The following is a 23,276-nucleotide window of genomic DNA, read 5'->3' on the forward strand; positions in this document are numbered from 1 at the left end:
GAGACTGCGCCTGCGCCGAGGGACAGAGGCTTCCTTCCGCCCACACCAGGACGCTAAAGGTTCAAAGAACGGCGGGAAGCGGCTTACGGACCTCGTCGCGCCTGCGCGGGAGTGGGGGCCGCGGAGGAAGACGAGCAGCCTGGCCCTAGTTGCGCTTGCGTAAAGCAGGGCGCCCTCGGCGCCGGAGAGTGCGCATGCGTCGGGTCTTAGCTCCGCCCCGCCCCACGCGCGTGGTGACGCTCCCGGCGCGGTTGTTTTTGAAAGTGGCGGCGGGGCTGTTGTGAGAAAAGCTCGCGCTCCCGACGCCCCACCGTGACCGTGACCGTGACCGTGACCGTGACCATGGAGCTGCAGCTCACCCGGGACCAGGGCATTACCCTGCGCGGCAGCGCCGACATCGTCGCCGAGTTCTTCTGTGAGTGCCACCCCCCTAAAAGCCGCCCACGCTGCCTCAGTTTCCCCATCTGTTAAGCGGCGGTAGGGAGTGGCAGGCGCTCTGAGAGCCCGCCGGCCTCACCCGGAGCAGGAAGCTCAGGACGGGCCTCCAGGCCCCGCTCCCCTGTTGTTCGGTCATTACTCGTGACGGAGATCCTGCAGTGGGTCGTCACGTCCTCCTGCAGCTCCTTTGACAGATGAGGAAACTGAGGCAGGCAGGGCACAGGGGCGCGGCGCTCGCAGGCGCCCCCCCCACCCGCCCCGAGTGGGTTCCTGCAGGGGCCGGCCCGGTCCTCGTAGAAGGCGGGGCTGTGGACGTGGACGACCGCGATCAGCCTTCGCTGCTGTTGACCATCCCAGGCTCGCACTGAAACTGACCCACGCAGAAGCGAGCGTCTTTGGGGCCGTGCCCCACGAGCCCTGTTTCCACCAGAAGCGTGGGCCGGCCACCGAGGCTTAACACGGGCGGCAGGGGCGTGTGATAGCCCTTCGTGCGAAGCTTGTGGCTGTGGCTTTCCCTTCTTTCCCACTCCCCCGGGCCTCGGTTGGAGCCCGCCCACCCCCTCATCCCTGTGCTTTGTGCTTCCAGCCTTTGGCATCAACAGCATCCTGTACCAGCGTGGCATCTACCCCTCCGAGACCTTCACCCGCGTGCAGAAATACGGGCTGACCCTGCTGGTGACCACCGACCCCGAGCTCATCAAGTACCTCAATAACGTCGTGGACCAGCTGAAAGGTGCGCATCTCCAGGCCCAGTGCGGGAGAAGCTGGGTCCTTAGTCCAGAAATGAAGGTTCTGGCCCGCCCTCATGGAGTGGAATGTCCAAAAGGAAGCTGTCTAGGGAGTCAAGAAATGCTTAGGAAGCTCCCCTGGGGTGCTGAACCCTGGGAGCCAGAGAAAGACACCCCACTTGTCAAAGGGCTCACCGGGCAGTGGAAGAAGCCTGGTGTGAACCCCGATTAGCTGAAGTGAAAAGGTACCCAGCCATCTATGGCTTGATCTGCAAAATTAGTGTTTGCATTTTAAACAGGGTCACCTGGCTCCTCAGAGGTCAGACACTAGCAGTGATTAACTGAGAGGGTTTTTATAAGGAAGAAGAGTCATTGGCAAAATGAGAGAAACTTGTTTTGAAGATAATTCATTTGGACAAGGCAGGTCACCTGCCTAGTTAGGTTCTCCCAGACTTTCTTAATCCTGTACCAGACGTCCTGCCCTCCAGGTGGTACTTTCTGTGGCCAGAAAGTGTACTGGGAAAGAGGAACTTGTGGTCAGTGGTCAGCAGGTCCCCCCCCATCTTCCTTAGCAGAGTCCAATACTCTAGCCAAAGAAAAAGAAATGGGGGGGCCCTTAATTTAGCTTCTAACTAACCTTTTCCTAGCTGCCCAAAAGGGGGACTTAGCCTTTTGAAAAACTTCATAATCTTATGATTTATTTTATTGTTCTAAATTATCTGCTACTAAATGATAAAATCTTCTCAAATCAATTCACTCCATCTATAGATAACCTAGATTTAAGCCTATGTTAGTCTGGCTTAGTTTAGGGCTAGCTCTTGCTGAAAGAAGGGAGCCTAGGGGCAGCTAGGTGGCACAGGGGATAAAGCACCGGCCCTGGATTCAGGAGTACCTGAGTTCAAATCCGGCCTCAGACACTTGACACTTACTAGCTGTGTGACCCTGGGCAAGTCACTTAACCCCCATTGCCTCACTAAAAAACTTAAAAAAAAAAAAAGGGAGCCTAATTCTATAATCAAATTAAAAATAAATCAAAGTCATCAAAAGGAGCTGATTTCTTTTTCAATAGGCAGGATAAATTGGAAATAAGCAACAGAGGGAATGCACTAGAATTAAGGGGGGATTGGGAAAGGCTTTCTATAGAAAGTGGGATTTTTAACGGGGACTCAAAGAAATCCAGGGAGTTCCCTCCATAAGGTGGGAAAGAACTCTCTGCATGTCGGATGGCCGATGACAATTCCTGGACTCTGGAGATGTGGGAGTGTCTTGGAGAAATAGCAAGGAGGCCAGTGTCACTGGATACAGAATACATGGGGGGGAGGGAGGTATCAGGTATAAGAAGACTGGAAGGAGGTGGGGAGCCCAAACAGGATTTTATTTTTGATACTGGAAGTGCTAGGGAGCCATGGGAGTGTATTGAGCAACGCAGGTAGTGGGTGTCCTAGTGAGAGCTGTGCTTTAGGAAGATCACTTTCCCAGCTGAGCAGAGCAGGAATTGGGGTGGAAATTGACTTGAGGCAGGCAGACCCCACCCCCCTCCCTTCCCCACCCTTCAGCAGCTGTTGGAATGATTCAGGTGTGAGGTGACAGGAGAGGATGGGGTGCATCTGAGAGGTGCTGCAGAGGGAAACAGGCAAGCCTTGGCACCAGCTTGGATGTGGGGGGTGGTGAGAGTGAGGGTCCAGGATCCCCCTGGGTTGTGAGCCCTAGGCCCCGGGAGGATCAAGGTGCCTTCAACAGTCAAAAGGAAAGTTTGCCAGAGGAAGCATGTCTAAAATTGATATAATGATGAGTATTGGGGAGATTCAGGCAGCACAGTAAGTAGAGTCGGACCCGGGGACCCAAAGACCTATGTTTGAAGAGTGTCTTGGACAAGGGACCCGGGCATGTCACTTCATTGCTGTCAGCTTAAGCTTCCTTATCTGTGAAATGAAGATGATAAAATATCGACTCTCTCACAGACATCTAATTAGTGATGCTGTAAACATGCTTTGCAGGCCTTACCCTGCTGTGTCAGTGCCAGCCGCTGCTACCATTGAGTACTCGTTGGGGTATTTTATTTTCTAGCTTTAGGATTTTGTAGCCGTGATCACTGGGTGAGAGGGTCAGGGAAAATAAAAATAGAAAGTTCCCCAAGCCCCCAGATTGATGTGAGGAAGCACGATATAATGGGAAATTACAGGGATGGGGGGGGTCATCCTGGAGTGGGTGGACACCCCCCCCCTTCAGGAATAGTAGCACAAGAAATTTGATCTTGCTTCCAACACTGGAAATCTGGGGAGTGTTTGGGGAGAGGCCATCTCCCATCAGGAGAGCAAGGTCCCAGGGGTAGACATTCCTCCAGGACCTTATCTTTGGGGTGGAGGGGAGGGAGTGTTTGAGTCTTTGGGTGAGGGGGCCAGAGAGATGGAAGAGACTTGGGTATGATGCTTTTCTTTAAACTCACCTATTAGTGTTTCAGAAATCGGGATTTCTTTACTACAGATCCTTTAGTAAGTCTGGGGAATGTTAGCCCATACCCCTACATTTTCCACTCCTCATATTTTTAAAAGGAAATAGTGGGAAGAGTCAAGTCACCAAGCATTGACTAAGCATCTTCTTTCTGTGCCGGGCACTGTGCTAAGGAAAGGCAAAGTCCCTGATCTCAAGGAGCTTGCATTCTAATGGGGGAGACAACAACATGCAAACAAGATGTATTCAGGATAAGTTGTAGATCATTAATAGAGGAAGGCAGTGACTTTAAAGGGGGGAATTTTAGCTGAGACTTAAAGGGAGCCAGGAGGCCTAGATGAGGAGGGAGACTATCCCGGCCCTTGGGCCAGCCAAGGAGAATGTCTGGGGCTGACCAGCCAGGAGCCAGGGGCATTGTCGGGGCACTGTGTCAGAGTGGTCTAATGGAAGGACGTTGCAGAGATGGGAAGGGGCCAGCCAGGTCATAAAGGGCTTTAACCACCACACAGCAGGTTTCTCTTGATCCTAGAATTACTGTGGAGCCAATAGAGTTTATTCCATTTTGAGAGCTCTGGAGGGCTGGCTGGAGTGGGGAAAGGCTGAAGGCTAGAACGGTCACAATCCCGGCAGGAGGTGATGAGGGCCTGCACCTGGTGGAGGCAGGATTAGAAAAGGGGCACCCACACAAGAAATAAGGAGGTAGAATCAGGGAGATGTGGGAGTGAGAGAGAATAAGAAATCGGGGGACGCCTTGGTTTTCAGCCTGGGTGACTGCTTCCATGGTGGCCACTCCAAAGCATCAGGGAAGATGGAGTGGAACATTTGCGGGCAAAGACACTGAGGTGACTTTTGCACAGATCGAGTTTAAGATGTCTAGAGACACCTAGAGGTTTAGAGATGTGAGAGTGGAGGTCAGGAGAGAAATTTGGAGCTGCCTGAAGGGATTTGAGAATTATCCTCATGGGGATAAGTGAGTCCATGGGATTGGATGAGATCACCTAGGGAAGGAGTTGTGAGAAGAGAGGACCCAGGACTGGGCTCAAGTGTGACCTGGAAGAAGATCGAGGCGAAGCAGTCAGGTAGGAAGCAGGATCCCAGAAGCCTGGAGAAAAGAGGATGGAGAAGAGGCTGATGACCAGTGTCCCAGACCAGAGAGAATGAGGGCAAGAAGGGTGAGGATTGGGGATTGGGAACAGGCCAGTGAGTTTGGCAAATAGGAGAGCCTGAGCCCCTTGGAGAGAGGGATTTGCACTGAGGGATAGGGTGGGAAGCCATGAGTCAAGAAGAGAGCAACAGGAGACTTGGAATTTAAAATCGGAAGACCTGCTTTGGAATGCTGGCTGTGGATGACAAATGGGTAGCGGGGGCTCCCTTTTTCATAGTACGTTTTAGGTGCATAAAATACTTTTCCCTATTTACCTTCCCTTTCTGTGTATTCTAGATTTATATTCTTTGATTCATGGTCTCTGCACTTAGTCCTTTAATCTCTGTATTCCTCTTGGAATTCATTTCGGAGGTGCCTATTGTCAGTTCCCACATTAGTTTTTATTATTACGTCATAGATCTTGGCCCCGGCCCCCCACATACACACACACCCCTTTTTTTCTGGTTGTACCTCACTCTTAGAAGTACCAGTTCCTGCAGGTGATTGAAAGAATACTCCCCCATCGTAGGAATATTCCCACCTCATTGTGTGTTTCGTTATTAACCTTTGTCCTCCCTTTGGTCATTCCTTCCCCCCCCCCCCCCCCCCGTTTGTCATGTTGCAGACTGGTTGTACAGTTGTTCAGTTCAGAAATTGGTGGTGGTGATTTCGAATATTGAAAGTGGCGAAGTCCTTGAACGATGGCAGTTTGATATTGAGTGTGATAAGACGGCAAAAGAAGACAGGTACTTTTTCATTTCGTTATTTTTATTTAAATGGTCTGTCCTGGGCCTGTTTGCTCTCCCTTGGGTTGGGTTGCCTGTTGGCCTCTGGTTCCCAGGGACTCCCCTTAGAATGGAAACCCAGTGGACTTGAGCCATCAGCACAGAACTCCCAAACTCAAGCAATGCCTCATCCTAAATCTTCCCAAGTAGCAGGGATTCCAGCCATGCACCCCTAAGCCTCTTGTATTGCTTTAAGCTTATCTTTCAACTAAGTGACAAATACCCCTTCAGTGACTTTTTAATTTAGTTGTATTTTCTGAAAAGTAACAAGGTTAATTTTGGGATTTCAATAGTTACCGTAGCTGATTTCATCCCTCAGCGTTGAGGAAATAGAATATGAATGTATTTTTTGCAAATACAGAAGAGGTGGGATAGTGGAGAGGAGACCTACCCTCTGTGACTGGGCCCAGCACGTACCCACTGAGTGCCTCAGGCTACTTACCCTCTAAGACAAAATTCCAGGCCCAGCTGCTAGTTTCCTTCCTGGGAGTTTCCTGATGATGCCACAAATGCAGGCCTAAAAGCAGAACTCAAGCTTACAACCCAGGGGAATGGAGGTGTGTGGCCAAGGCTGGAAAATGGAACGAATAAAGGTTCTGGATTTTGAGAGATGGTCATGAGGACCACTAACTACCTCCTTACTATTCTGGAAGTCATGATTACTTTTTGTTTAGGCTTTTTTTTTTTTTTTCCCAGTCATATCCAACTCTTCATGACTCCATCTGGGGTTTTCTTGGCAAAGACATTGGAATGGTTTGCATTTCTTTTTCCAGGTCATTTTACAGATGAGGAAACTGAGGTGAACAGGGTGAAGTGATTTACCCAGGGTCATACAGCTAGGAAGTGAGGCCTGATTTGAACTCAGGAAGATGAGTCTTCCCGCCTCCAGGCCTGGTGTTCTATCCATTATGCTGTCTAGCTTCCCCAATGATTTCAACTTGCTTTTAATAAAATCAAAGTCAAGTCATTGTCTCCTTCATCTTTCATTCTTGTGTCCCTAAAACCCAGCTCATTAACTTGTATAAAATAGTCATTTATTGGATCACCCAAAATATTGTCCACATAAAGAAACTGGAATTGTAACATTGAACTTTAAGAAATTACTCTGATATGGAAATGAAGACTCTCTTAACTGTACAGTTTGAACTAGTAGGGGTGTAATTTCATGGCTTTTTTGTTTTTGTTTTTTTGAAATGAGCTTAATTTTTCTCAGGATTAACTATTAGGCTTAGCCTGTTTATTCTTTTATTCCAACATACCCTTTTATTCCTACCAGGTGTTGGCTTGATTTTATAATGATCTTAGAAAGTCTTTTCTAGTTTTCACTCATTCAACATCATGAACTAATATATTTTGTTTCCTTTGTAGTGCCCCAAGAAATAAATCAGTGAAAGCTATCCAAGATGAAATTCGTTCAGTGATCCGACAAATTACAGCCACTGTGACATTTCTGCCATTGTTAGAAGCAGCTTGTAAGTATTTGGTATAAACCCTGTTGGCTCTGACCCCATTTGAATAATTCTGGGTTTGGTCTCCACCCTTCCGGAACCTTCTGATGGACTCAAATCCTGCCCCGGATGTGATTTGGGGGATTTTACAGCTTTGTTGTCATGTAATTATCTGACCAGTGACTGTTGAGCTTGTGAGCACAGTGGATAGATTTCCACTTATCATAGGACTTGGATAAGAGTCATCTACATTAGAGCTAGTGATGAGACCAGGAACAGAACCCCAGGCCTCCCAATTCTCAAACAAGAAAAGGACTTTGTTAATTAAACAGGTACTGAATTCCATGAACATTTACGTCAGTGACAGTGTTTGAGTTGACACATTTTTTTTAGTTGACACATTTATTAAACTACAGGTACTACGATGATTGTGTCACAGATTAAAAATGAAAAGATAAGACCAAAGGGACCAAACAGAAACAAACTATTAAGATACACTAAAGGATAACAAGTTTAGGGTTTGGAACCCTAACTGCAGCGTCCGGGTTCAGATCCCACCTCAACCTGTGAGATCTTTGGTGAAATCCCTCACCCACTCTGGGCCCCAGTTTCTTAAAGTAAGAGGATTAGATTAGAGTTTTATTTGAGTCTCTCACAGCTTCAAATGCTATGGTCCCACTTACCTAACTTGTCTTAACTCATGATCTGTTGACTTCAGGGTTATGATTGATGTCTTAAAGTATTTTCATTACATATCATTGTTCTCTGCTGGTCAGTGTACAAGTCTGCTGATCTTTTTATAGATGGGAAAGTTTCTTCATTTGTACCAAAACATACAAAATACTTCTTTTTGCAAGTTTTTCTAAATCTTTATTATTAAAACAATTTGTGCTTTCTGTTTTAGTCTGTCCTGACAAGGCCTAACTGGGGCTATGTTTTCTGCTTCTCATATAACCTCACCAGAGTCTAGTTCATTGTTATAGGTTCATAATCAAGGGTAGTGTTGTTTCTTCAATATTACTAGTATTAGGTTTAAGAAGTAGACTTGAGATCCCTCTTGAACTTGAGCTGTTTGTTAACGAACTGGAATGAATCCCCACTTAGCTGCTTCACAGAAAAGTTGAGGACTAGATTCCTAGTATAAAAAGAATTACTTTTAAAGAAGTATCTGCCTATTTTCAAACTCAGTATGCCCCATGAACTTTGATAGGGAATTTGAGTTTCTCCTGAAAGTACTCAGTAATATTCTGGTGGCTAGCAGTTTTTAGACCACATCGAATATTAGTATTGGAAGAGGAGATACACTGCTCTAAATCTTGCTGAAACATGGCTTGAAAGCCCGATGCTTCCTTATTGTCCAAAAAATGAAAGCTTGGTGTCCACTGAAAGTAACTTATCACCAACTCCGTTATTTCCCCCTGATTCAGGTGCATTTGATCTACTCATTTACACAGACAAAGAACTTGTTGTCCCTGAAAAATGGGAAGAGTCGGGGCCACAGTTTATCGCCAATTCTGAAGAGGTCCGCCTTCGTTCCTTTACTACTACCATCCACAAAGTAAATAGCACGGTGGCCTACAAAATTCCTGTCAACGAGTGAGGGCCAAGGGGAGGAAAATAATGTGTGTGTGATTCTCAAATCTGATTTCCCATAAGAGAAGTTAAATAGAGTTGATGCATCTTTGTCATTGGTTTAATGTTAAATGGGAAAACGAATATTCTGTTGTACTGAGCATAATTATTCCACATCTGTACATACATGACCTACCATGAGGTTGACATGGATTAGAGAGGGTTTTAGTGCTTTCCCCTAATTTTAATGTATTTTTTTTTTTTTTTGGCTAAAATAGTACAGAAACATGGTGCAACATTGCTCAGTAGATAGAAGAAGATATTCAATGGTGGGTGCTAACAGAATTACTGTTCACCTTCTGAAAGTAGTAGGAACTATTTTCAATCTTTAAAGTTGACACAATCAGATGTTTTATTCATAGCTTGAGTAAAATTTTTAGCAAGGAGGGTATGAATATACAAAAAGAAGTCTAAGTATTAGAATTCTTTGTTTTAAAATTTTTATTTTGTTCCTGGGAATAGCTAAATATTAATAAGAATCCTTCAGTCATGACGATGACTAATTCATTTTTTCCCAGAATATCACTTACTTCTTTGAAAACCTCCCAAACTTTGAAATACTTTTATTATCAATATTTGTGTAAGCTCTATTGATAATGCTCTAGATTTTTCTACTTTTACTTGAGAGAACAAAACTCTGATTTTTAAAAGTCTTTTTATATATTTTGCTCTGATCAATGTAAATGGTGAAATAAAGTTAATTTTATGGTTTGTTTGTGTCAGTTATTACTGATAACAGCATTTTACTTCTAAATACAGAAGCTCTTAAGATTGGCCATGTATCCTGAGACTGGAGTAGTGGAAAGAACACTGGATTTGGAGTCACACTGTGGTTTCTGCTACTTACTTCTGCTCATCTCAAGTCCCCTGTACCTCATGTTCCCCATTTGAAGGGCCTGCGAAGGGCTCAGTTTAGATGATTATAAAGGTCCCTTCTAGCTTTAAGCTTCTATGGTATTGTGGTGGTCACATTAAGGTCCATTTCAATACTTTTTCTTTGTCTCCTTTGTTTAGTATTGCTTCATTAGCTTTAATAAGCAGGTGGCATCTCTGGAATCAGAGGGCCTTGATTCAAATCCTGCCACCATTAGTATTTGTGTGACGATGAGCAAGTAACAATTTCTCTGGGCCTCAGTTTTTCATCTAAAATGAAAGAGACTAGTTTAATGTCCATTTCAACTTTAAATCTATGATCCTATGAACAATGAGTTTATTAGAAAGCAATATCTATTTTGACATAAAATGGTTTTGCATAGAAGTGGGTAAACGAGTTTCATTAACTCTTCATAACATGTTAAATTGAATTATTTGCTGTGCTCTTGGCCTGAGCTTAACCATTCCTGCAGTTTCCCACTCTTCCCTCTAGTCAGAGAAATCTTTCACCATCATAGATAAGCCTTTCTCGTTTTCATTCCTGTTTCCTGGAATGCCTTCACTTTTACCTATACAAACCCTATGTAGACTTCAGTTTAGTTATAGACACAATCCCAAAGAGCCTTCCCTTTACTCCTCCAGTTCTGGATAATCCCCTTTCCTCCTTACCACAATTTAGCTCGGTCAGTGAGCACTTAATAAGCTCCTTTGGTCCAGGCCCTGTGCTCAGTCCTAGGGATAGGAAGAAAGACAAAAGACAGTCCTTGCCCTTTAGGAGTGCACAGGCTAATGGGAAAGGCAATAGACAAACAATAATGTACAGTTGAGCTATACGGGAGAAATAGAAGGAAAAAAAGAACAACAATGCAGGGACTGGGATTGGGGAAGGCTTCACAAGGAAGGTGGGCTTTCAGCTGGGACCTGAAGGGAGCCAGTGGAGCCAAGAGGCCGAGATGAGAAGGGCAGGTATTCCAGGCACGGGGATGGGCAGAGAAGATAAGAGAGCATCTTGTTCATGGAACATGCAGGAGGCCCGTGTCGTTAGATCAAATGATGTGGGAAGGAAGGGGCTGTTGTAGAGGGCTTTGAATGCCAAAGAATTCTGTATTTAATCCTAGAATGATAAGGAGCCCCTGCAGTTTATTGAGTAACAGCCTGAGTATGAGGGGTGAGAGTGAAAAGTCATGGATGGCCCCTAGGTTGTGAGCCCGGGTGACTAGAAGGATGCCCTGGACAGTAATATGTGCCTGACACAAAATAGTTGCTTAATGAATTGTTACTGATTGTTCAGAAACAGAGTGTGGGGGTGGGGGGCAATGAGTTCAGTTTTGGATGTTGAATTTAAGATGCCCTTGAGAGGGCATCCAGCTCTCTGTCTCATAGGCGGTACAGAGAGGCAAGTGTGGAGGTTAGGGGAGAGTTTGAGGCTGCATAAGTAGATCTGAGAATCTTCAGTGTAGAGATGTTGATGAAATCCATGGGAGCTGATGGGATCACCACGTGAAGAGAAGAGTGCCCAGGGCTATGACTTGAATGGAGATCCAGCCAGGGAGCCTGAGAAAGAGCAGCTGGAGAATCAGAGTGGTGTCCCAGAAACCTAGTGATGGGAGGATCGAAGAGAGAAGAGGGTAGTCGACAGCCCCAAAGGCTGCAGAAAAGTCAAGGGGGACAAGAATTAAGAAAAGACCATTGGATTTGACGAGATCTCTGGTCATTTCCAAAAGAGTATTTTTGGTTCTGTGAGAAATTGGAAACCAGGTAGAGAGTGAGGAGAGGAAATGGAAGCACCTATTGTAAGTGACCTTCTCCAGGAGGTTAGCCACAAAAGGCAGATGAGGTGGCATGATTCAATTTAAGCTATGACAAGTGAGAGCATTCTAGGCATGGGGAATGCCAGTGAAAATGCATGGAGTTTTTGACCCAGCAATGCCACTATTAGGTCTTTTTCCCAAAGAGATCATAAAAAGGGGAAAGGACCCACATGTACAAAAATATTTATAGCTGCTCTTTTTGTGGTGGCCACAGAAAGATCAATTGAGGGAGTTTTGAGGATGGGGCTGACCTGCACATGTGTATAGACAATAGAGAAGCAGCTAATGGGAAGAGATTGAAGATCTCTGTGATTTTTCTCCAACTTAGCTCATCAGGATGTGTGAGTCAAGGGAGCAGATGGGAAGCTTGAGAGTTGGCAGGATGCCATTGCTCATATGATAATGAGGAAGAGGACATTGTAGAGTCAAAATGGTTAATGAAAGAGTCATGATGGGGGAAAAGAGAGGGTGGTTAGAGTTTGCTGGGGACTGAGGGATTGGTCATGTTTTGGACCAAGAATTAGAGAGCTTTCAGGTTTCCTAAGTGCTTTCTTCACAACAACTCTATCAAGACCGCCAAGCAGTGCTTTGATTTCAGGTTGAGTATTATCTTCGACATCTGAAGGACAGTCATGTTTAAAAGGAATTTAACTAAGAGGCAGATCCTGGGGTAGGAATTGCAGAGAAGCCAAGACAGAATGAACTTCAGTAAGTTAATTCTCCAAAATGGAATCAGCTATGTTTTGAAATGAATGTGCAACCTGAATATTAAAGGTCACACCATTTTTTTTTAAAGTACAACGTAGAGAATGAGATTCTGTAACTATTACAGTTTTTGTCTGGAGTAGAATTCTCTGTCCCTTACCACCTCCACTCTGAGTTCTGCCTGCTCTTGGGGATTCATATACTCCTTTCATTGTGTAGGAGGCTGTCAAGAAAGGTACAATCTTCCAAAGCTCCAACTGTTACAGAAAAAATAAAGTATTATGCCCTTACTGTTCACCTGTGACCTTGGTAGGGGTCTGTCAGTTGCTTCCCTTTGTCATTTATCTCCTTTCCACTAACACAATTTTCCTTTCAGGTGATCCCTTCTGCAAAAGATTGATGAATTTCTTTGTATTCAGGGGCTTTAATTTCATGGAGTATTCAACTTTTACCGGTTTCTTTATGGTCCCTTTAAATCTTGAGCCTTGTAGGTCCTTTTTACTCCTACTACTTTCCCCTGATCCATAAAATTTAGTGGCTCCTACATTTCCAGTATTCTTACAACTTTCTCCTCTCCAAATACTATACAGTCCAGCAACACTAGCCTTTTTGTGGATCTTTGCACCCAACACTGTCCCTCAATTCCATGCATTTTCCTTTTTTTTCCTTTTTTTCCCATAAAAGTATTTTATATTTTCCAGTTACATGTAGAGAGAGTTTTCAACATTTGTTTTTTAAGATTTCTAGTTTCAGTTTTTTCTCCCTTCCTCCCCTCCCTCCCTCCTCTCCAAGAAAACAAGCAATCTGATATAGGTTATATATGTATAATCACATTAAACATATTTCTGCATTAGTCATGCTGTGCAAGAACAATCAGAGCAAAAAAGGAAAAACCTCAAAAAAGAAAAAAATAGAAATAATATGGTTCAATCTGCATCTAGATTCCATAGTTCTTTTTTTCTGGATTTGGAGAGCATTTTCCATCATGAGTCCTTTGGAACTATCTTGGACCATTGTATTGCTGAGAAGAGTCAACTCTATCACTGTTGATCATAATGTTGATACTGTGTACAATGTTCTGGTTCTGCTCATCTCACTCAGCATCAGCTCATGTACGTCCTTCTAGGTTTTTCTGAAATCTGCCTGCTCATCATTTCTTACAGCACAATAGTATTCCATTACATTCATATACCACAACTTGTTCAGCCATTCCCCAATTGATGGGCAACCCCTCAATTTCCAATTCCTTGCCACCACAAAAAGAGCAGCTGTAAATATTTTTGTACATGTGGGTCCTTTTCCCTTTTTTATGATCTCTTTGGGAAAAAGACCTAATAGTGGCATTGCTGGGTCAAAAACTCCATGCATTTTCACTGGCATTCCCCATGCCTAGAATGCTCTCACTTGTCATAGCTTCCCTTGGCTTCCTTCAAGACTCAACTCAAATCCCACCTTCTGCTGGAGGCTTGCCCATTAATATCCATTGCTATTGCCTTCCCTCTGGGTTTATTCCCATTTACACAGCGTGTAGCTTGTATATACATAGTCATTTGCATTGGATCTCCCCCATTAGCTTCTATGAGCTCCTTGAGAGCCACGATTTTGGTGTTTAGTTTTGTTTCCCTTTCTTCAGCACCTAACCAAGAACCTGACATATAGTAAGCACTTTATAAATGTCTGGACAAGCTATCAGGAGGCTCTTAGCCACAGCACAGATCAGCAGCTGAGGCCCCTCCATCCTCGCTCAGGCTAGTGGCACAGCAGACTAGTTGTATGGTTCTCAATTTCAACACAAAAGATAATCTGCCATCTGAGGAAAACAACTCCTTAAACAATTGGCCAAATAGAAAAGGGGGTCCAAAACCTGATTGGGGAATATAATTCCTTAAGAATCAGAATTGGGCAGATGGAAGCTCAATGAGACATCAGGAATTAGTAAAGCAGAATCAAAAGAATGTAAAAATAGAATAAAACAAAATACCTTATCAGAAAAACAGACCTGGAATATAGATCCAGGAGGGACAATTTAAGAATTATTTGACTACCTGAGGGCTATGATCAAAAAAAGAGCCTGGACAGCATATTTCAGGAAATTATCAAGGAGAACTGCCCCCAATATCTTAGAACCAGAGGGAAAAAATAGTCATCAAAAGAATCCACCTCCTGAAAGAGACCCCAAAATGAAAACTCCAATGAATATTGTAGCCAAATTCCAGAATCATCAGGTGAATGAGAAAATACTGCAAACATCCAGAAAGAAACAATGTAAATATCATGGAGCCACAATCAGTATTCCATAGGATGTGGCAGCTTCAACATTAAAGGATTATAGGACTTGGAATATAATATTCTGGAGGGCAAAGGAGCTTGGATTGAAACCAAGAATCTACTACCCAGCAAAATTGAGCATAATCTTTCAGGTGGGGGAGGGGAAATGGACATTCAATGAAATAGGGAACTTTAAAAATTTCCTGTTGAAAAGTCCAGAACTGAACAGAAAATTCACTCATGAAATACAAGACTCAAGAGAAGCATTGAAAGGTAAAAACAGGGAAGAAACAATGTTATTCAATAAGGTTAAAATGTTTATATCCCTACACAGGAAGAAGATAATTGTAATCCTTGAGAATGGTATCTCTATTAGGGCAGATAGAAGGAATATACATAGAGGCTGTAGGATATGAGTTGATTTTGATGTGATAATATTTAAAAACTTAAGTGGGGGCAGGTAGGTGGTGCAGTGGACAAAGAACCAGCCCTGGATTCAGAAGGACCTGAGTTCAAATCTGGCCTCAGACACATGACACTAGCTGTGTGACCCTGGGCAAGTCACTTAACCCTCATTGCCCCACCCCCAAAAAAAATTAAGTAGTGATTAAAAAAAAAGATTATACAGGAGAAGAGGAAAGGGGAGGCAGAATGGGGTAAATCACATTACATGAAGAGGTACAAAAGACTTATTAACAATAGAGGGAAAGAAGGGACAGATGAGCATTGTTATTATTCTCATTAGATTTGGCTCAAGGAAGCAATAACATACACACTCAGCTGGGTACAGATTCCCTATAGGGAAGTAAGAGGAGAAAGGGGAAAGAAAAGGGAGGTGGAGCTAACAGAAGGGAGAACAGATTGAGGGAGGTGGTGATCTGAAGTGGAACATTGGTGAGAAGGGACAGAGGAAGAGAAAAGTATGGACAAGGGGGAAATATACAGTTAGTAATCATAATTGGGTGAATGAGATGAACTCTTCCATAAAACATAAGTGGGTAGGAGAGTGGATTAAAAACCAGAATCTTGTAAATGTTATTTACAAGAAACACATTTGAAGCAGAGAGATATACAGTAAAGGTAAAAGGATGAAGCAAATCTGTTATGCTTCAGCTGAACTTAAAAAAAAAAAAAGCAGGGGTAGCAATCTCAGATAAATCTCAGACAAAGCAAAAGCAAAAATAGATCTAATTTTTAAAAAATAAGGAAGGAAACTACATCTTGCTAAAAAGGTCCATAGACAATGAATTAATATCAATACTAAACATATATGCACCAAGTGGTATAGCAACCAAATTCTTAGAGAAGTTAAGTGAGTCATGGGAAGAAATAGACAGCAAAACTATACTAGTGGGGGACCTCAGCCTCTCCCTCTCAGAACTAGATAAATCTAACCACAAAGTAAATAAGAAAGAAGTTAAGAAGGTGAATATTTTTTTTTGAAAAACTGAATAGGATAGACCTCTGGAGAAAACTGGGGATAGAAAGCAATATACCTTTTACTTGGTGGTACATGGCACCTACACAAAAATTGACCATGTACTAGGGCATAAAAACCTCACAGTCAAATGCAGAAAGGCAGAAATAGTAAATGTATCCTTTTCAGGTCATGAAGTGCCATGAAAAAGATAGACTAAAATTTAATTGGAAACTAAATCTCATCCTAAAGAATGAATGGGGGCAGCTAAGTGACACAGTAGGTACAGCACCAGCTCTGGATTCAGGAGGACCTGAGTTCAAATCCGGCCTCAGACACTTAATACTTATTAGCTGTGTGACCCTGAGCAAGTCACTTAGCCCTCATTGCCCTGCCCCCCCCCCAAAAGAATGAATGAATGAATGGGTCATTTATGAAAAAACCAATAAAATAGATAAACCATAGGTTAATTTGATTAAAAAAAGAAAGAAGGAAACCAATTTACCAGTATCAAAAATGAAAGGGGTGGGGCAGCTAGATGGCGCAGTGGATGGAACACCAGCCCTGGAGTCGGGAGTACCTGAGTTCAGATCCGGCCTCAGACACTTGACACTTACTAGCTGTGTGACCCTGGGCAAGTCACTTAACCCCAATTGCCTCACTAAAAAAAAAAAAAAAAAAAAAATGAAAGGGGTGATTTCACCACCAATGAAATGGAAATTAAAGCAATAATTTGGAACTATTTTGCCCAACTGTATGCCAATAAATTTGACGATCTAAATGAAATGGATAAATATTTACAAAAATACAAATCGCCCAGGTTAACTGAAGAGGAAATAAAATCCTTAAATAAGTCCATATTAGAAAAAGAAATTGAACAAGCCATTAATGAACTCCTTAAGAAAAAATCACCAGGGCCAGATGGGTTTACAAGTGAATTCTACCAAACACTTAAAGAACAATTAATTCCAATATTATACAAATTATTTGAAAAAATGGGTGAAGGAGTGCTACCAAATTCCTTTTATGACACAAATATGGTGCTGATACCAAAACCAGGAAGAGACAAAACAGAGAAAGAAAATGATAGACCAATTTCCCTAATGAATATTGATGCAAAAATCTTAAATAAGATATTAGCAAGGAGATTACAGCAAGTGATCACCAGGATAATACACTATGACCAGGTGGGATTTATACCAGTAATGCAGGGCTGGTTCAACATTAGGAAAACTATCAACATAATCAGCCACATCAAAATGGTCAAAGGATATGAACAGGCAGTTTTCTGATGTAATCAAAGCTATCTATTGTCATGTGGAAAAAATGCTCTAAATCACTATTGATTAGAGAAATGCAAATTAAAAACTCTGAGGTACCACTTGACACCTATCAGATTGGCTAATATGACAAAAAAAGGAAAATAATAAATGTTGGAGAAGCTGTGGAAAAATTGTAACACTTATGCATTATTGGTGGAGCTGTAAACTGATCCAACCATTCTGGAGAGCAATTTGGAATTATTCCCAAAGGGCTATAAAGCTGTGCATACCCTTTGACCTAGGAATACCACCATTAGGTCTTTTTCCCAAAGAGATCATAAAAAAGGGGAAAGGACCCACAGGTACAAAAATATAGCTGCTCTTTTTGTGGTGGCAAGGAATTGGAAACTGAGGGGTTGCCCATCAGTTGGGGAATGGTTGAACAAGTGTTGGTATATGAATGTAATGGAATACTATTGTACTATAAGAAACAATGAGCAGGCATATTTCAGAGAAACCTGGAAGGACTTGCATGAACTGATGCTGAGTGAGATGAACAGAACCAGGAGAACATTATACACAGTATCATCAACATTATATGTTGCTCAGCTGTGATAGACTTGATTATTCTCAGCAATACAAGATAGTTCCAAAGGACTCATGATGAAAAATGCTCTCCAAATCCAGAAAAAAACAAAAACAAAAACAACTATGGAATATGGATGCATATTGAACCATACTGTTTCTTTTGTTTTTGTTTTTGTTTTTTGAGGTTTTTCCTTTTTGCTCTGATTCTTCTTTCACAGCATGACTAATGCAGAAGTATGTTTAATATGATTGTACATTTATAACCTATATCAGATTGCTTGCTTTCTTGGGGAGAGGGGAGGGAGGAGAGGGAGGGAGAAAAAAATGAAACTAGAAATCTTATTAAAACAAATGGTGAAAACTATCTCTACATATAACTGAAAATAATAAAATACTTTTTAATAAAAAATCAATAAAAGGGAAGAAAAAAAGCATGAATGAATCAAACAAATCATAGAAACAACTTCATCAAAGAGAATGACAATAATAACATGACACACCAAAATTTATGGGATGCAGCCAAAGCAGTTCTTAAAGGAAATTTTATATCCCTACATGCTTATATGAATAAAATAGAGAAAAAGGAAATCAAGGAATTGGGCATACAAGTAAAAAAGCTAGAAAAAGAACAAATTAAAAATCTCCAATTAAATACTAAATTAGAAATTGTGAAAATTAAAGGGGAGATTAATAAAATTGAAAGTAAGAGAACTATAGAATTAATAAAAACTAAGCTGGCTTTATGAAAAAAAAATAGATAAAGATTTGGTTAATTTGATTTTAAAAAATAAAATAAACCAAACTACCACTATCAAAAATGAAAGGAGTGAATTCACCACCAATTAAGAGGAAATCAAAGCAATAATTAGGAGCTATTTTGCCCAACTTTGCCAATAAATGTGACAATCTAAATGAAATGGATAGTTACAAAAATATAAATTGCCCAGATTAACAGAAGAGGAAATAAAATCTTTAAATGAGTCCATTTTAGAAAAAGACATTGAACAAACCATCAATGAATTCCCTAAGAAAAACTCTCCAGGGCTAAATGGGTTTACAAGTGAATTCTACCAAACATTTAAAGAAAAATTAATCCCAATACTATATAAACTATCTGAAAAAAATAGGTGAAGAAGGAATTCTACCAAATTTCTTTTATGAGACAAATGTGGTATTAATATCTAAAGAAGGAAGAGCCAAAACAAAAAAATTATACACCAATTTCCCTAATGAATATTGATGCAAAAATTTTAAATGGAATATTAGCAAAAAAGATTACAGCAGGATAACACCAGGAAAATACACTATGACCAGGTGGGATTTAAACCAGGAATTCAGAGCTGGTTCAATATTAGGAAAATTATCTATATAATCAACCATATCAATAACAAAACTAACCAAAATCATATGATTATCTCAATATATGCAGAGAAAGCTTTTGACAAAATAAACCCATTCCTATTAAAAATACTAGAGAGCATAGGAATAAATGGAGCTTTCTTTAAAATGATAATCAGTATCTATCAAACTATCAGCAAGCATTCCATGTAACAGGGATAAGTTAGAAGCTTTCCCAATAAGATCAGGGGTGAAACAAGGATATCCATTATCACCACTATTATTCAATATTGTACTAGAAATGTTAGCTTTAGCAATCAGAGAAGTAAAAGAAATTGAAGGAATTAGAATCAGCAAGGAGGAAACAAAACTATCACTCTTTGCAGATGATATGATGCTATATTTAGAGAACCCTAGAGAATCAACTAAACAACCTGAAACAATGAACAATTTTAGTAGAGTTGAAGGATATAAAACAAACCCATATAAATCCTCAGCATTTCTATATATGACCAACAAATCACAGCAGCAAAAGAAAGAAAAATTCCATTTAAAATAAAGACAATATAAAATATTTGGGAGTCTACCTGTCAAGGCAAACCCAGGAACTATATGAAAACAATTACAAAATACTTTTCACCCAAATAAAATGAGATCTAAACAAATGGGAAAATATCCATTACTCATGGGTAGGCTGAGCTAATATAATAAAAATGACAATTCTACCTAAATTAAATTTACTTATTCAGTACCATACCAATCAAACTACCAAAAGGATTTTATTGATCTAGAAAAAATAACAAAATTCATCTGGAAGAACAAAAGGTCAAAAATATCAAGAGAATTAATTTAAAAAATGCAAAGGAATGCAGTCTAGTAGTACCAGATCTAAAACTATATTATAAAGTGGCAGTCATCAAAACTATTTGGCACTGGGTAAGAAATAGAGTGGTGCATCAATGGAATAGGTTAGGCACACAAAACACAATAGTAAATTAATATGGCAATCTACTGTTTGATAAACCCAAAGACTCCAGGTTCTGGGATAATAACTCATTCTTTGACAAAAACTGTGGAGAAAACTGGAAAATAGTATGGCAGAAATTAGGCATAGACCAACATCTTATACCATATACAAACGTAAAGTCAAAATATGTACGTGTTAGATATAAGGGGTGCTACCTTAGGCAAATTAGAAGAGGAAGGAATAGTTTCCCAGTCAGATCTATGGAGATAGGAAGAATCTATGACCAAAAATAAGATAGAGAACATTATGAAATGCAAAATGTATAATTTTGATTATGTTAAATTTTAAAGTTTTTGCACAAATAAAACCAATGCAATCAAGATTAAAAGGCAAGCTGGGAAACAATTTTTACATTCAGTGTTTCTGATAAAAGACTCATTTCTAAAATATAGAGAGAACTGAGTCAAATTTGTAAGAATACAAGTCATTCAGAGGCAACTAGGTGGCGCAGTGGATAGAGCACCGGACCTGGAGTCAGAAGTACTTGAGTTCAAATTTGACCTCAGACACTTGACACTTACTGGCTGTGTGACCCTGGGCAAGTCACTTAACCCCAATTGCCTCACAGAAGAAGAAGAAGAAGAAGAAGAAGAAGAAGAAGAAGAAGAAGAAGAAGAAGAAGAAGAAGAAGAAGAAGAAGAAGAAGAAAAAAGAAAGAATACAAGTCATCCCCCAATTGAGAAATGGTCAAAAGATATGAATAGGCAGCTTTCAAATGAAAAAAATATTCTCAATCACTATTGATTAGAGAAATGCAAATTAAAACTTCTCTGAGGTACCTATCCATTTGGCTAATATGACAAAGGAAAATTATAAATGTTTGAGAAGAAATGGGGAAATTGGAACACTAATGCATTGTTGCTGGAGCTGTGAACAGATCCAACCATTCTGGAAAGCAATTTGGAACCATGCCCCAAAGGCTATAAAACTGTTTATACCCTTTGACCCAGCAATACTACTACCAGGTCTATACCCATAAGAGATAATAAAAAAGGGAAAAGGACCTACATATACATATATATATGTGTGTGTATGTATGTATATATATGTATATGTGTATGTATATATATATATATATACACATATATATTTATAGCTGTTCTTTTTGTGATGGTAAAGAATTGGAAATTGAGGGGATGCCCATCAATTGGGGAATGATTGAACAAGTTGTGGTATATGAATATAATGGAATACTATTGTGCTGTAAGAAATAACAGGTGGATTTCAGAAAAAAACTGGAAAGACTTACATGAACTGATGCTGAGTAAAGTGAGAAGAACCAAGAAAACATTGTACGTAGTAATAACATTGTGTGATGATCAACTGTCATAGACTTAGCTCTTCTCAGCAATACAGTGATCCAAGACAATTCCAAAAGATACATGATGGAAAATGCTCTCCACATCCAGAAAAAGAACTATGGAGTCTGAATGCAGATCAAAGCATACTATTTTCACTTTTGTTGTTTTGTTTGTTTCTTCTTTCTGTGGTTTTCCCCTTTTGTTCTGATTCTTCTCTTACAACATGACTAATGGGGAAATATGTTTAACATTATTGTAATGTATAACCTATATCAGATTGCTTGCTAGCTTTGGGAGGGGGAGGAAAGGATGAGAGGAAGAAAAATTTGGAACTCAAAGTCTTACAAAAATGAATGCTGAAAACTATCTTTACATGTAATTGGAAAAAAAAGATGGTACATTTTTAAAAAAGAAAGAAACTGTTCTTATCAGGCCACCTGCATCCTGTACTTTTGAGGTTATTATTTGGAGCTTACACCTTAGACATCACCCTCACACACACACACACACACACACACACACACACACACACAAGGTATTAAAGAAGCTAGCATACTGAACTAAATCAAATAAGATAAAATTATATATATATATATGTATATATATGTGTGTGTATATATATATGTGTGTATATATATATATATATAAAATTCTATTAATACCCACTCTTTGGATCTAGATGTGCAACCAGAAGTCCACATCACTCTATTTATCTATAAGAATAACTTGCAAGACTTTGACAAATGCTTTGCTGAAATCTGTTTATAAAACAAACAAAAACCTCCATTCCCTTGAATTGCCAGTATATTTACTCTATGAACAAAAGGAAATTGGGATAGACTAACATGAATTGTCCTTGATGAAGCCAATCTAGGTCTTTGGGATAGTGGCTTTCTAGGTGTTAGATAAGCCTTTCTTTATGACGGATTCAAGAATAAAAGTCCAATTTCAGGATTCATCCATTGACACACAGTCACTTTTTCTTATGAGTATCTTATGTTGTTTTTTGTTTTTGTTTTTTGTTGTTGTTTTTTGAAGGGCAGTGAGGGTTAAGTGACTTGTCCATGGTCACACCGCTAGTATATGTGAAGTGTTTGAGGTTAGATTTGAACTCAGCTCCTCCTGAATCCAGGGCCAGTGCTTTATCCACTGTGCCACCTAGCTGCCCCCAATGACTATATTATGTGAATCATAGACAGGAGTGTGACTCTAAGGAAATAGAGGGCCCCTCATTCTTTAGAAGGGCAACTAGATGACTCAATGGATAGACCACTGGGCCTGGAGTCAGGAAGACCTGAATTTAAATTAGGCCTCACTTACTAGCTGTGTTACCCTGGATAAGTCACTTACCCTGTTGGCCTCAGTTTCCTCATCTGTAAAATGAGCTGAAAAAAGAAGTGATCCAGCATCTTTTCAACAAAAACTCCACATGGCATCACTGAGAGTTGGACATGACTGAAGAACAACAACAAAGTTATTTAGAGGAGAGGAAGCTCAGAGCCAGAGAAAGACAGTAGCCTTGCCAAGTTTGCACACAGTGTACAATGAGTGCAAGAACTAAGGATCCAAATTCAATACTCTTTCCCTAACGGCTTTATAAAAGGTTTACTTTTATCTCCCACAATTCACACCATTTCTGGAATTTCTTTTAAAGGACATGAGATAATTTGGATCTCATTGTTCATCTTTAATTCATCTTGGGTTCTCCTGATAGTTTAGTGGGAAGGGAAAGATTGGAGAGCCTGTGTGGCTACAACCTTATTAATAAGAAAGAACGTGAATCTAGATTCAGAGGATTTGAGTTCAAAGCAGGACTGGCACTTACCGCTGTTTGCTATTGTGAGGAAGTAGCCAGGGCAGCCATGTCCACCCCTCATCCTTCTTGGAGCTCTCTTCCTGACTCTCCAGACTTCTCCCTCCCCATCACCCCCACCCAGTAAGTATCTTCTCTCCTCCCTTCCCCGCCCCTTTTCAACTCCTTTTTATGTAATGTCTCCTCTCATTAGAATGTAAGCTTCTTGCAGGGCAAGGACTGGCTTTCTTTTTTATTGTATTTGTAC

At 40.8% G+C, this 23,276-nt stretch overlaps 1 protein-coding gene across 1 annotated transcript; it reads left to right on the forward strand.

Moving 5' to 3' along the window:
- The first annotated feature begins 276 nt into the window (after positions 1 to 276).
- On the forward strand, positions 277 to 9,309 carry MAD2L1 (mitotic arrest deficient 2 like 1). The gene is made up of 5 exons (XM_043972410.1): positions 277 to 415; positions 1,025 to 1,171; positions 5,387 to 5,507; positions 6,915 to 7,018; positions 8,422 to 9,309. Exons 1-5 carry the CDS (start codon positions 343 to 345, stop codon positions 8,592 to 8,594), a joined length of 618 nt encoding a protein of 205 aa, XP_043828345.1. The 5' UTR covers positions 277 to 342; the 3' UTR covers positions 8,595 to 9,309.
- The last annotated feature ends 13,967 nt before the right edge of the window (positions 9,310 to 23,276 follow it).

This window comes from Dromiciops gliroides, chromosome 6 (assembly GCF_019393635.1).
Source record: "Dromiciops gliroides isolate mDroGli1 chromosome 6, mDroGli1.pri, whole genome shotgun sequence".
NCBI classification, from domain to species: Eukaryota; Metazoa; Chordata; class Mammalia; order Microbiotheria; family Microbiotheriidae; genus Dromiciops; species Dromiciops gliroides.

Excerpts from the sequence above, each read along its gene's own strand:
- MAD2L1 (XM_043972410.1), top strand. The coding sequence starts at position 343 with ATGGAGCTGCAGCTCACCCGGGACCAGGGCATTACCCTGCGCGGCAGC. Across the intron at positions 1,172-5,386 it reads CGTCGTGGACCAGCTGAAAG|ACTGGTTGTACAGTTGTTCA; the intron begins GTGCGCATCTCC and ends GTCATGTTGCAG. Across the intron at positions 7,019-8,421 it reads GCCATTGTTAGAAGCAGCTT|GTGCATTTGATCTACTCATT; the intron begins GTAAGTATTTGG and ends CCCCTGATTCAG.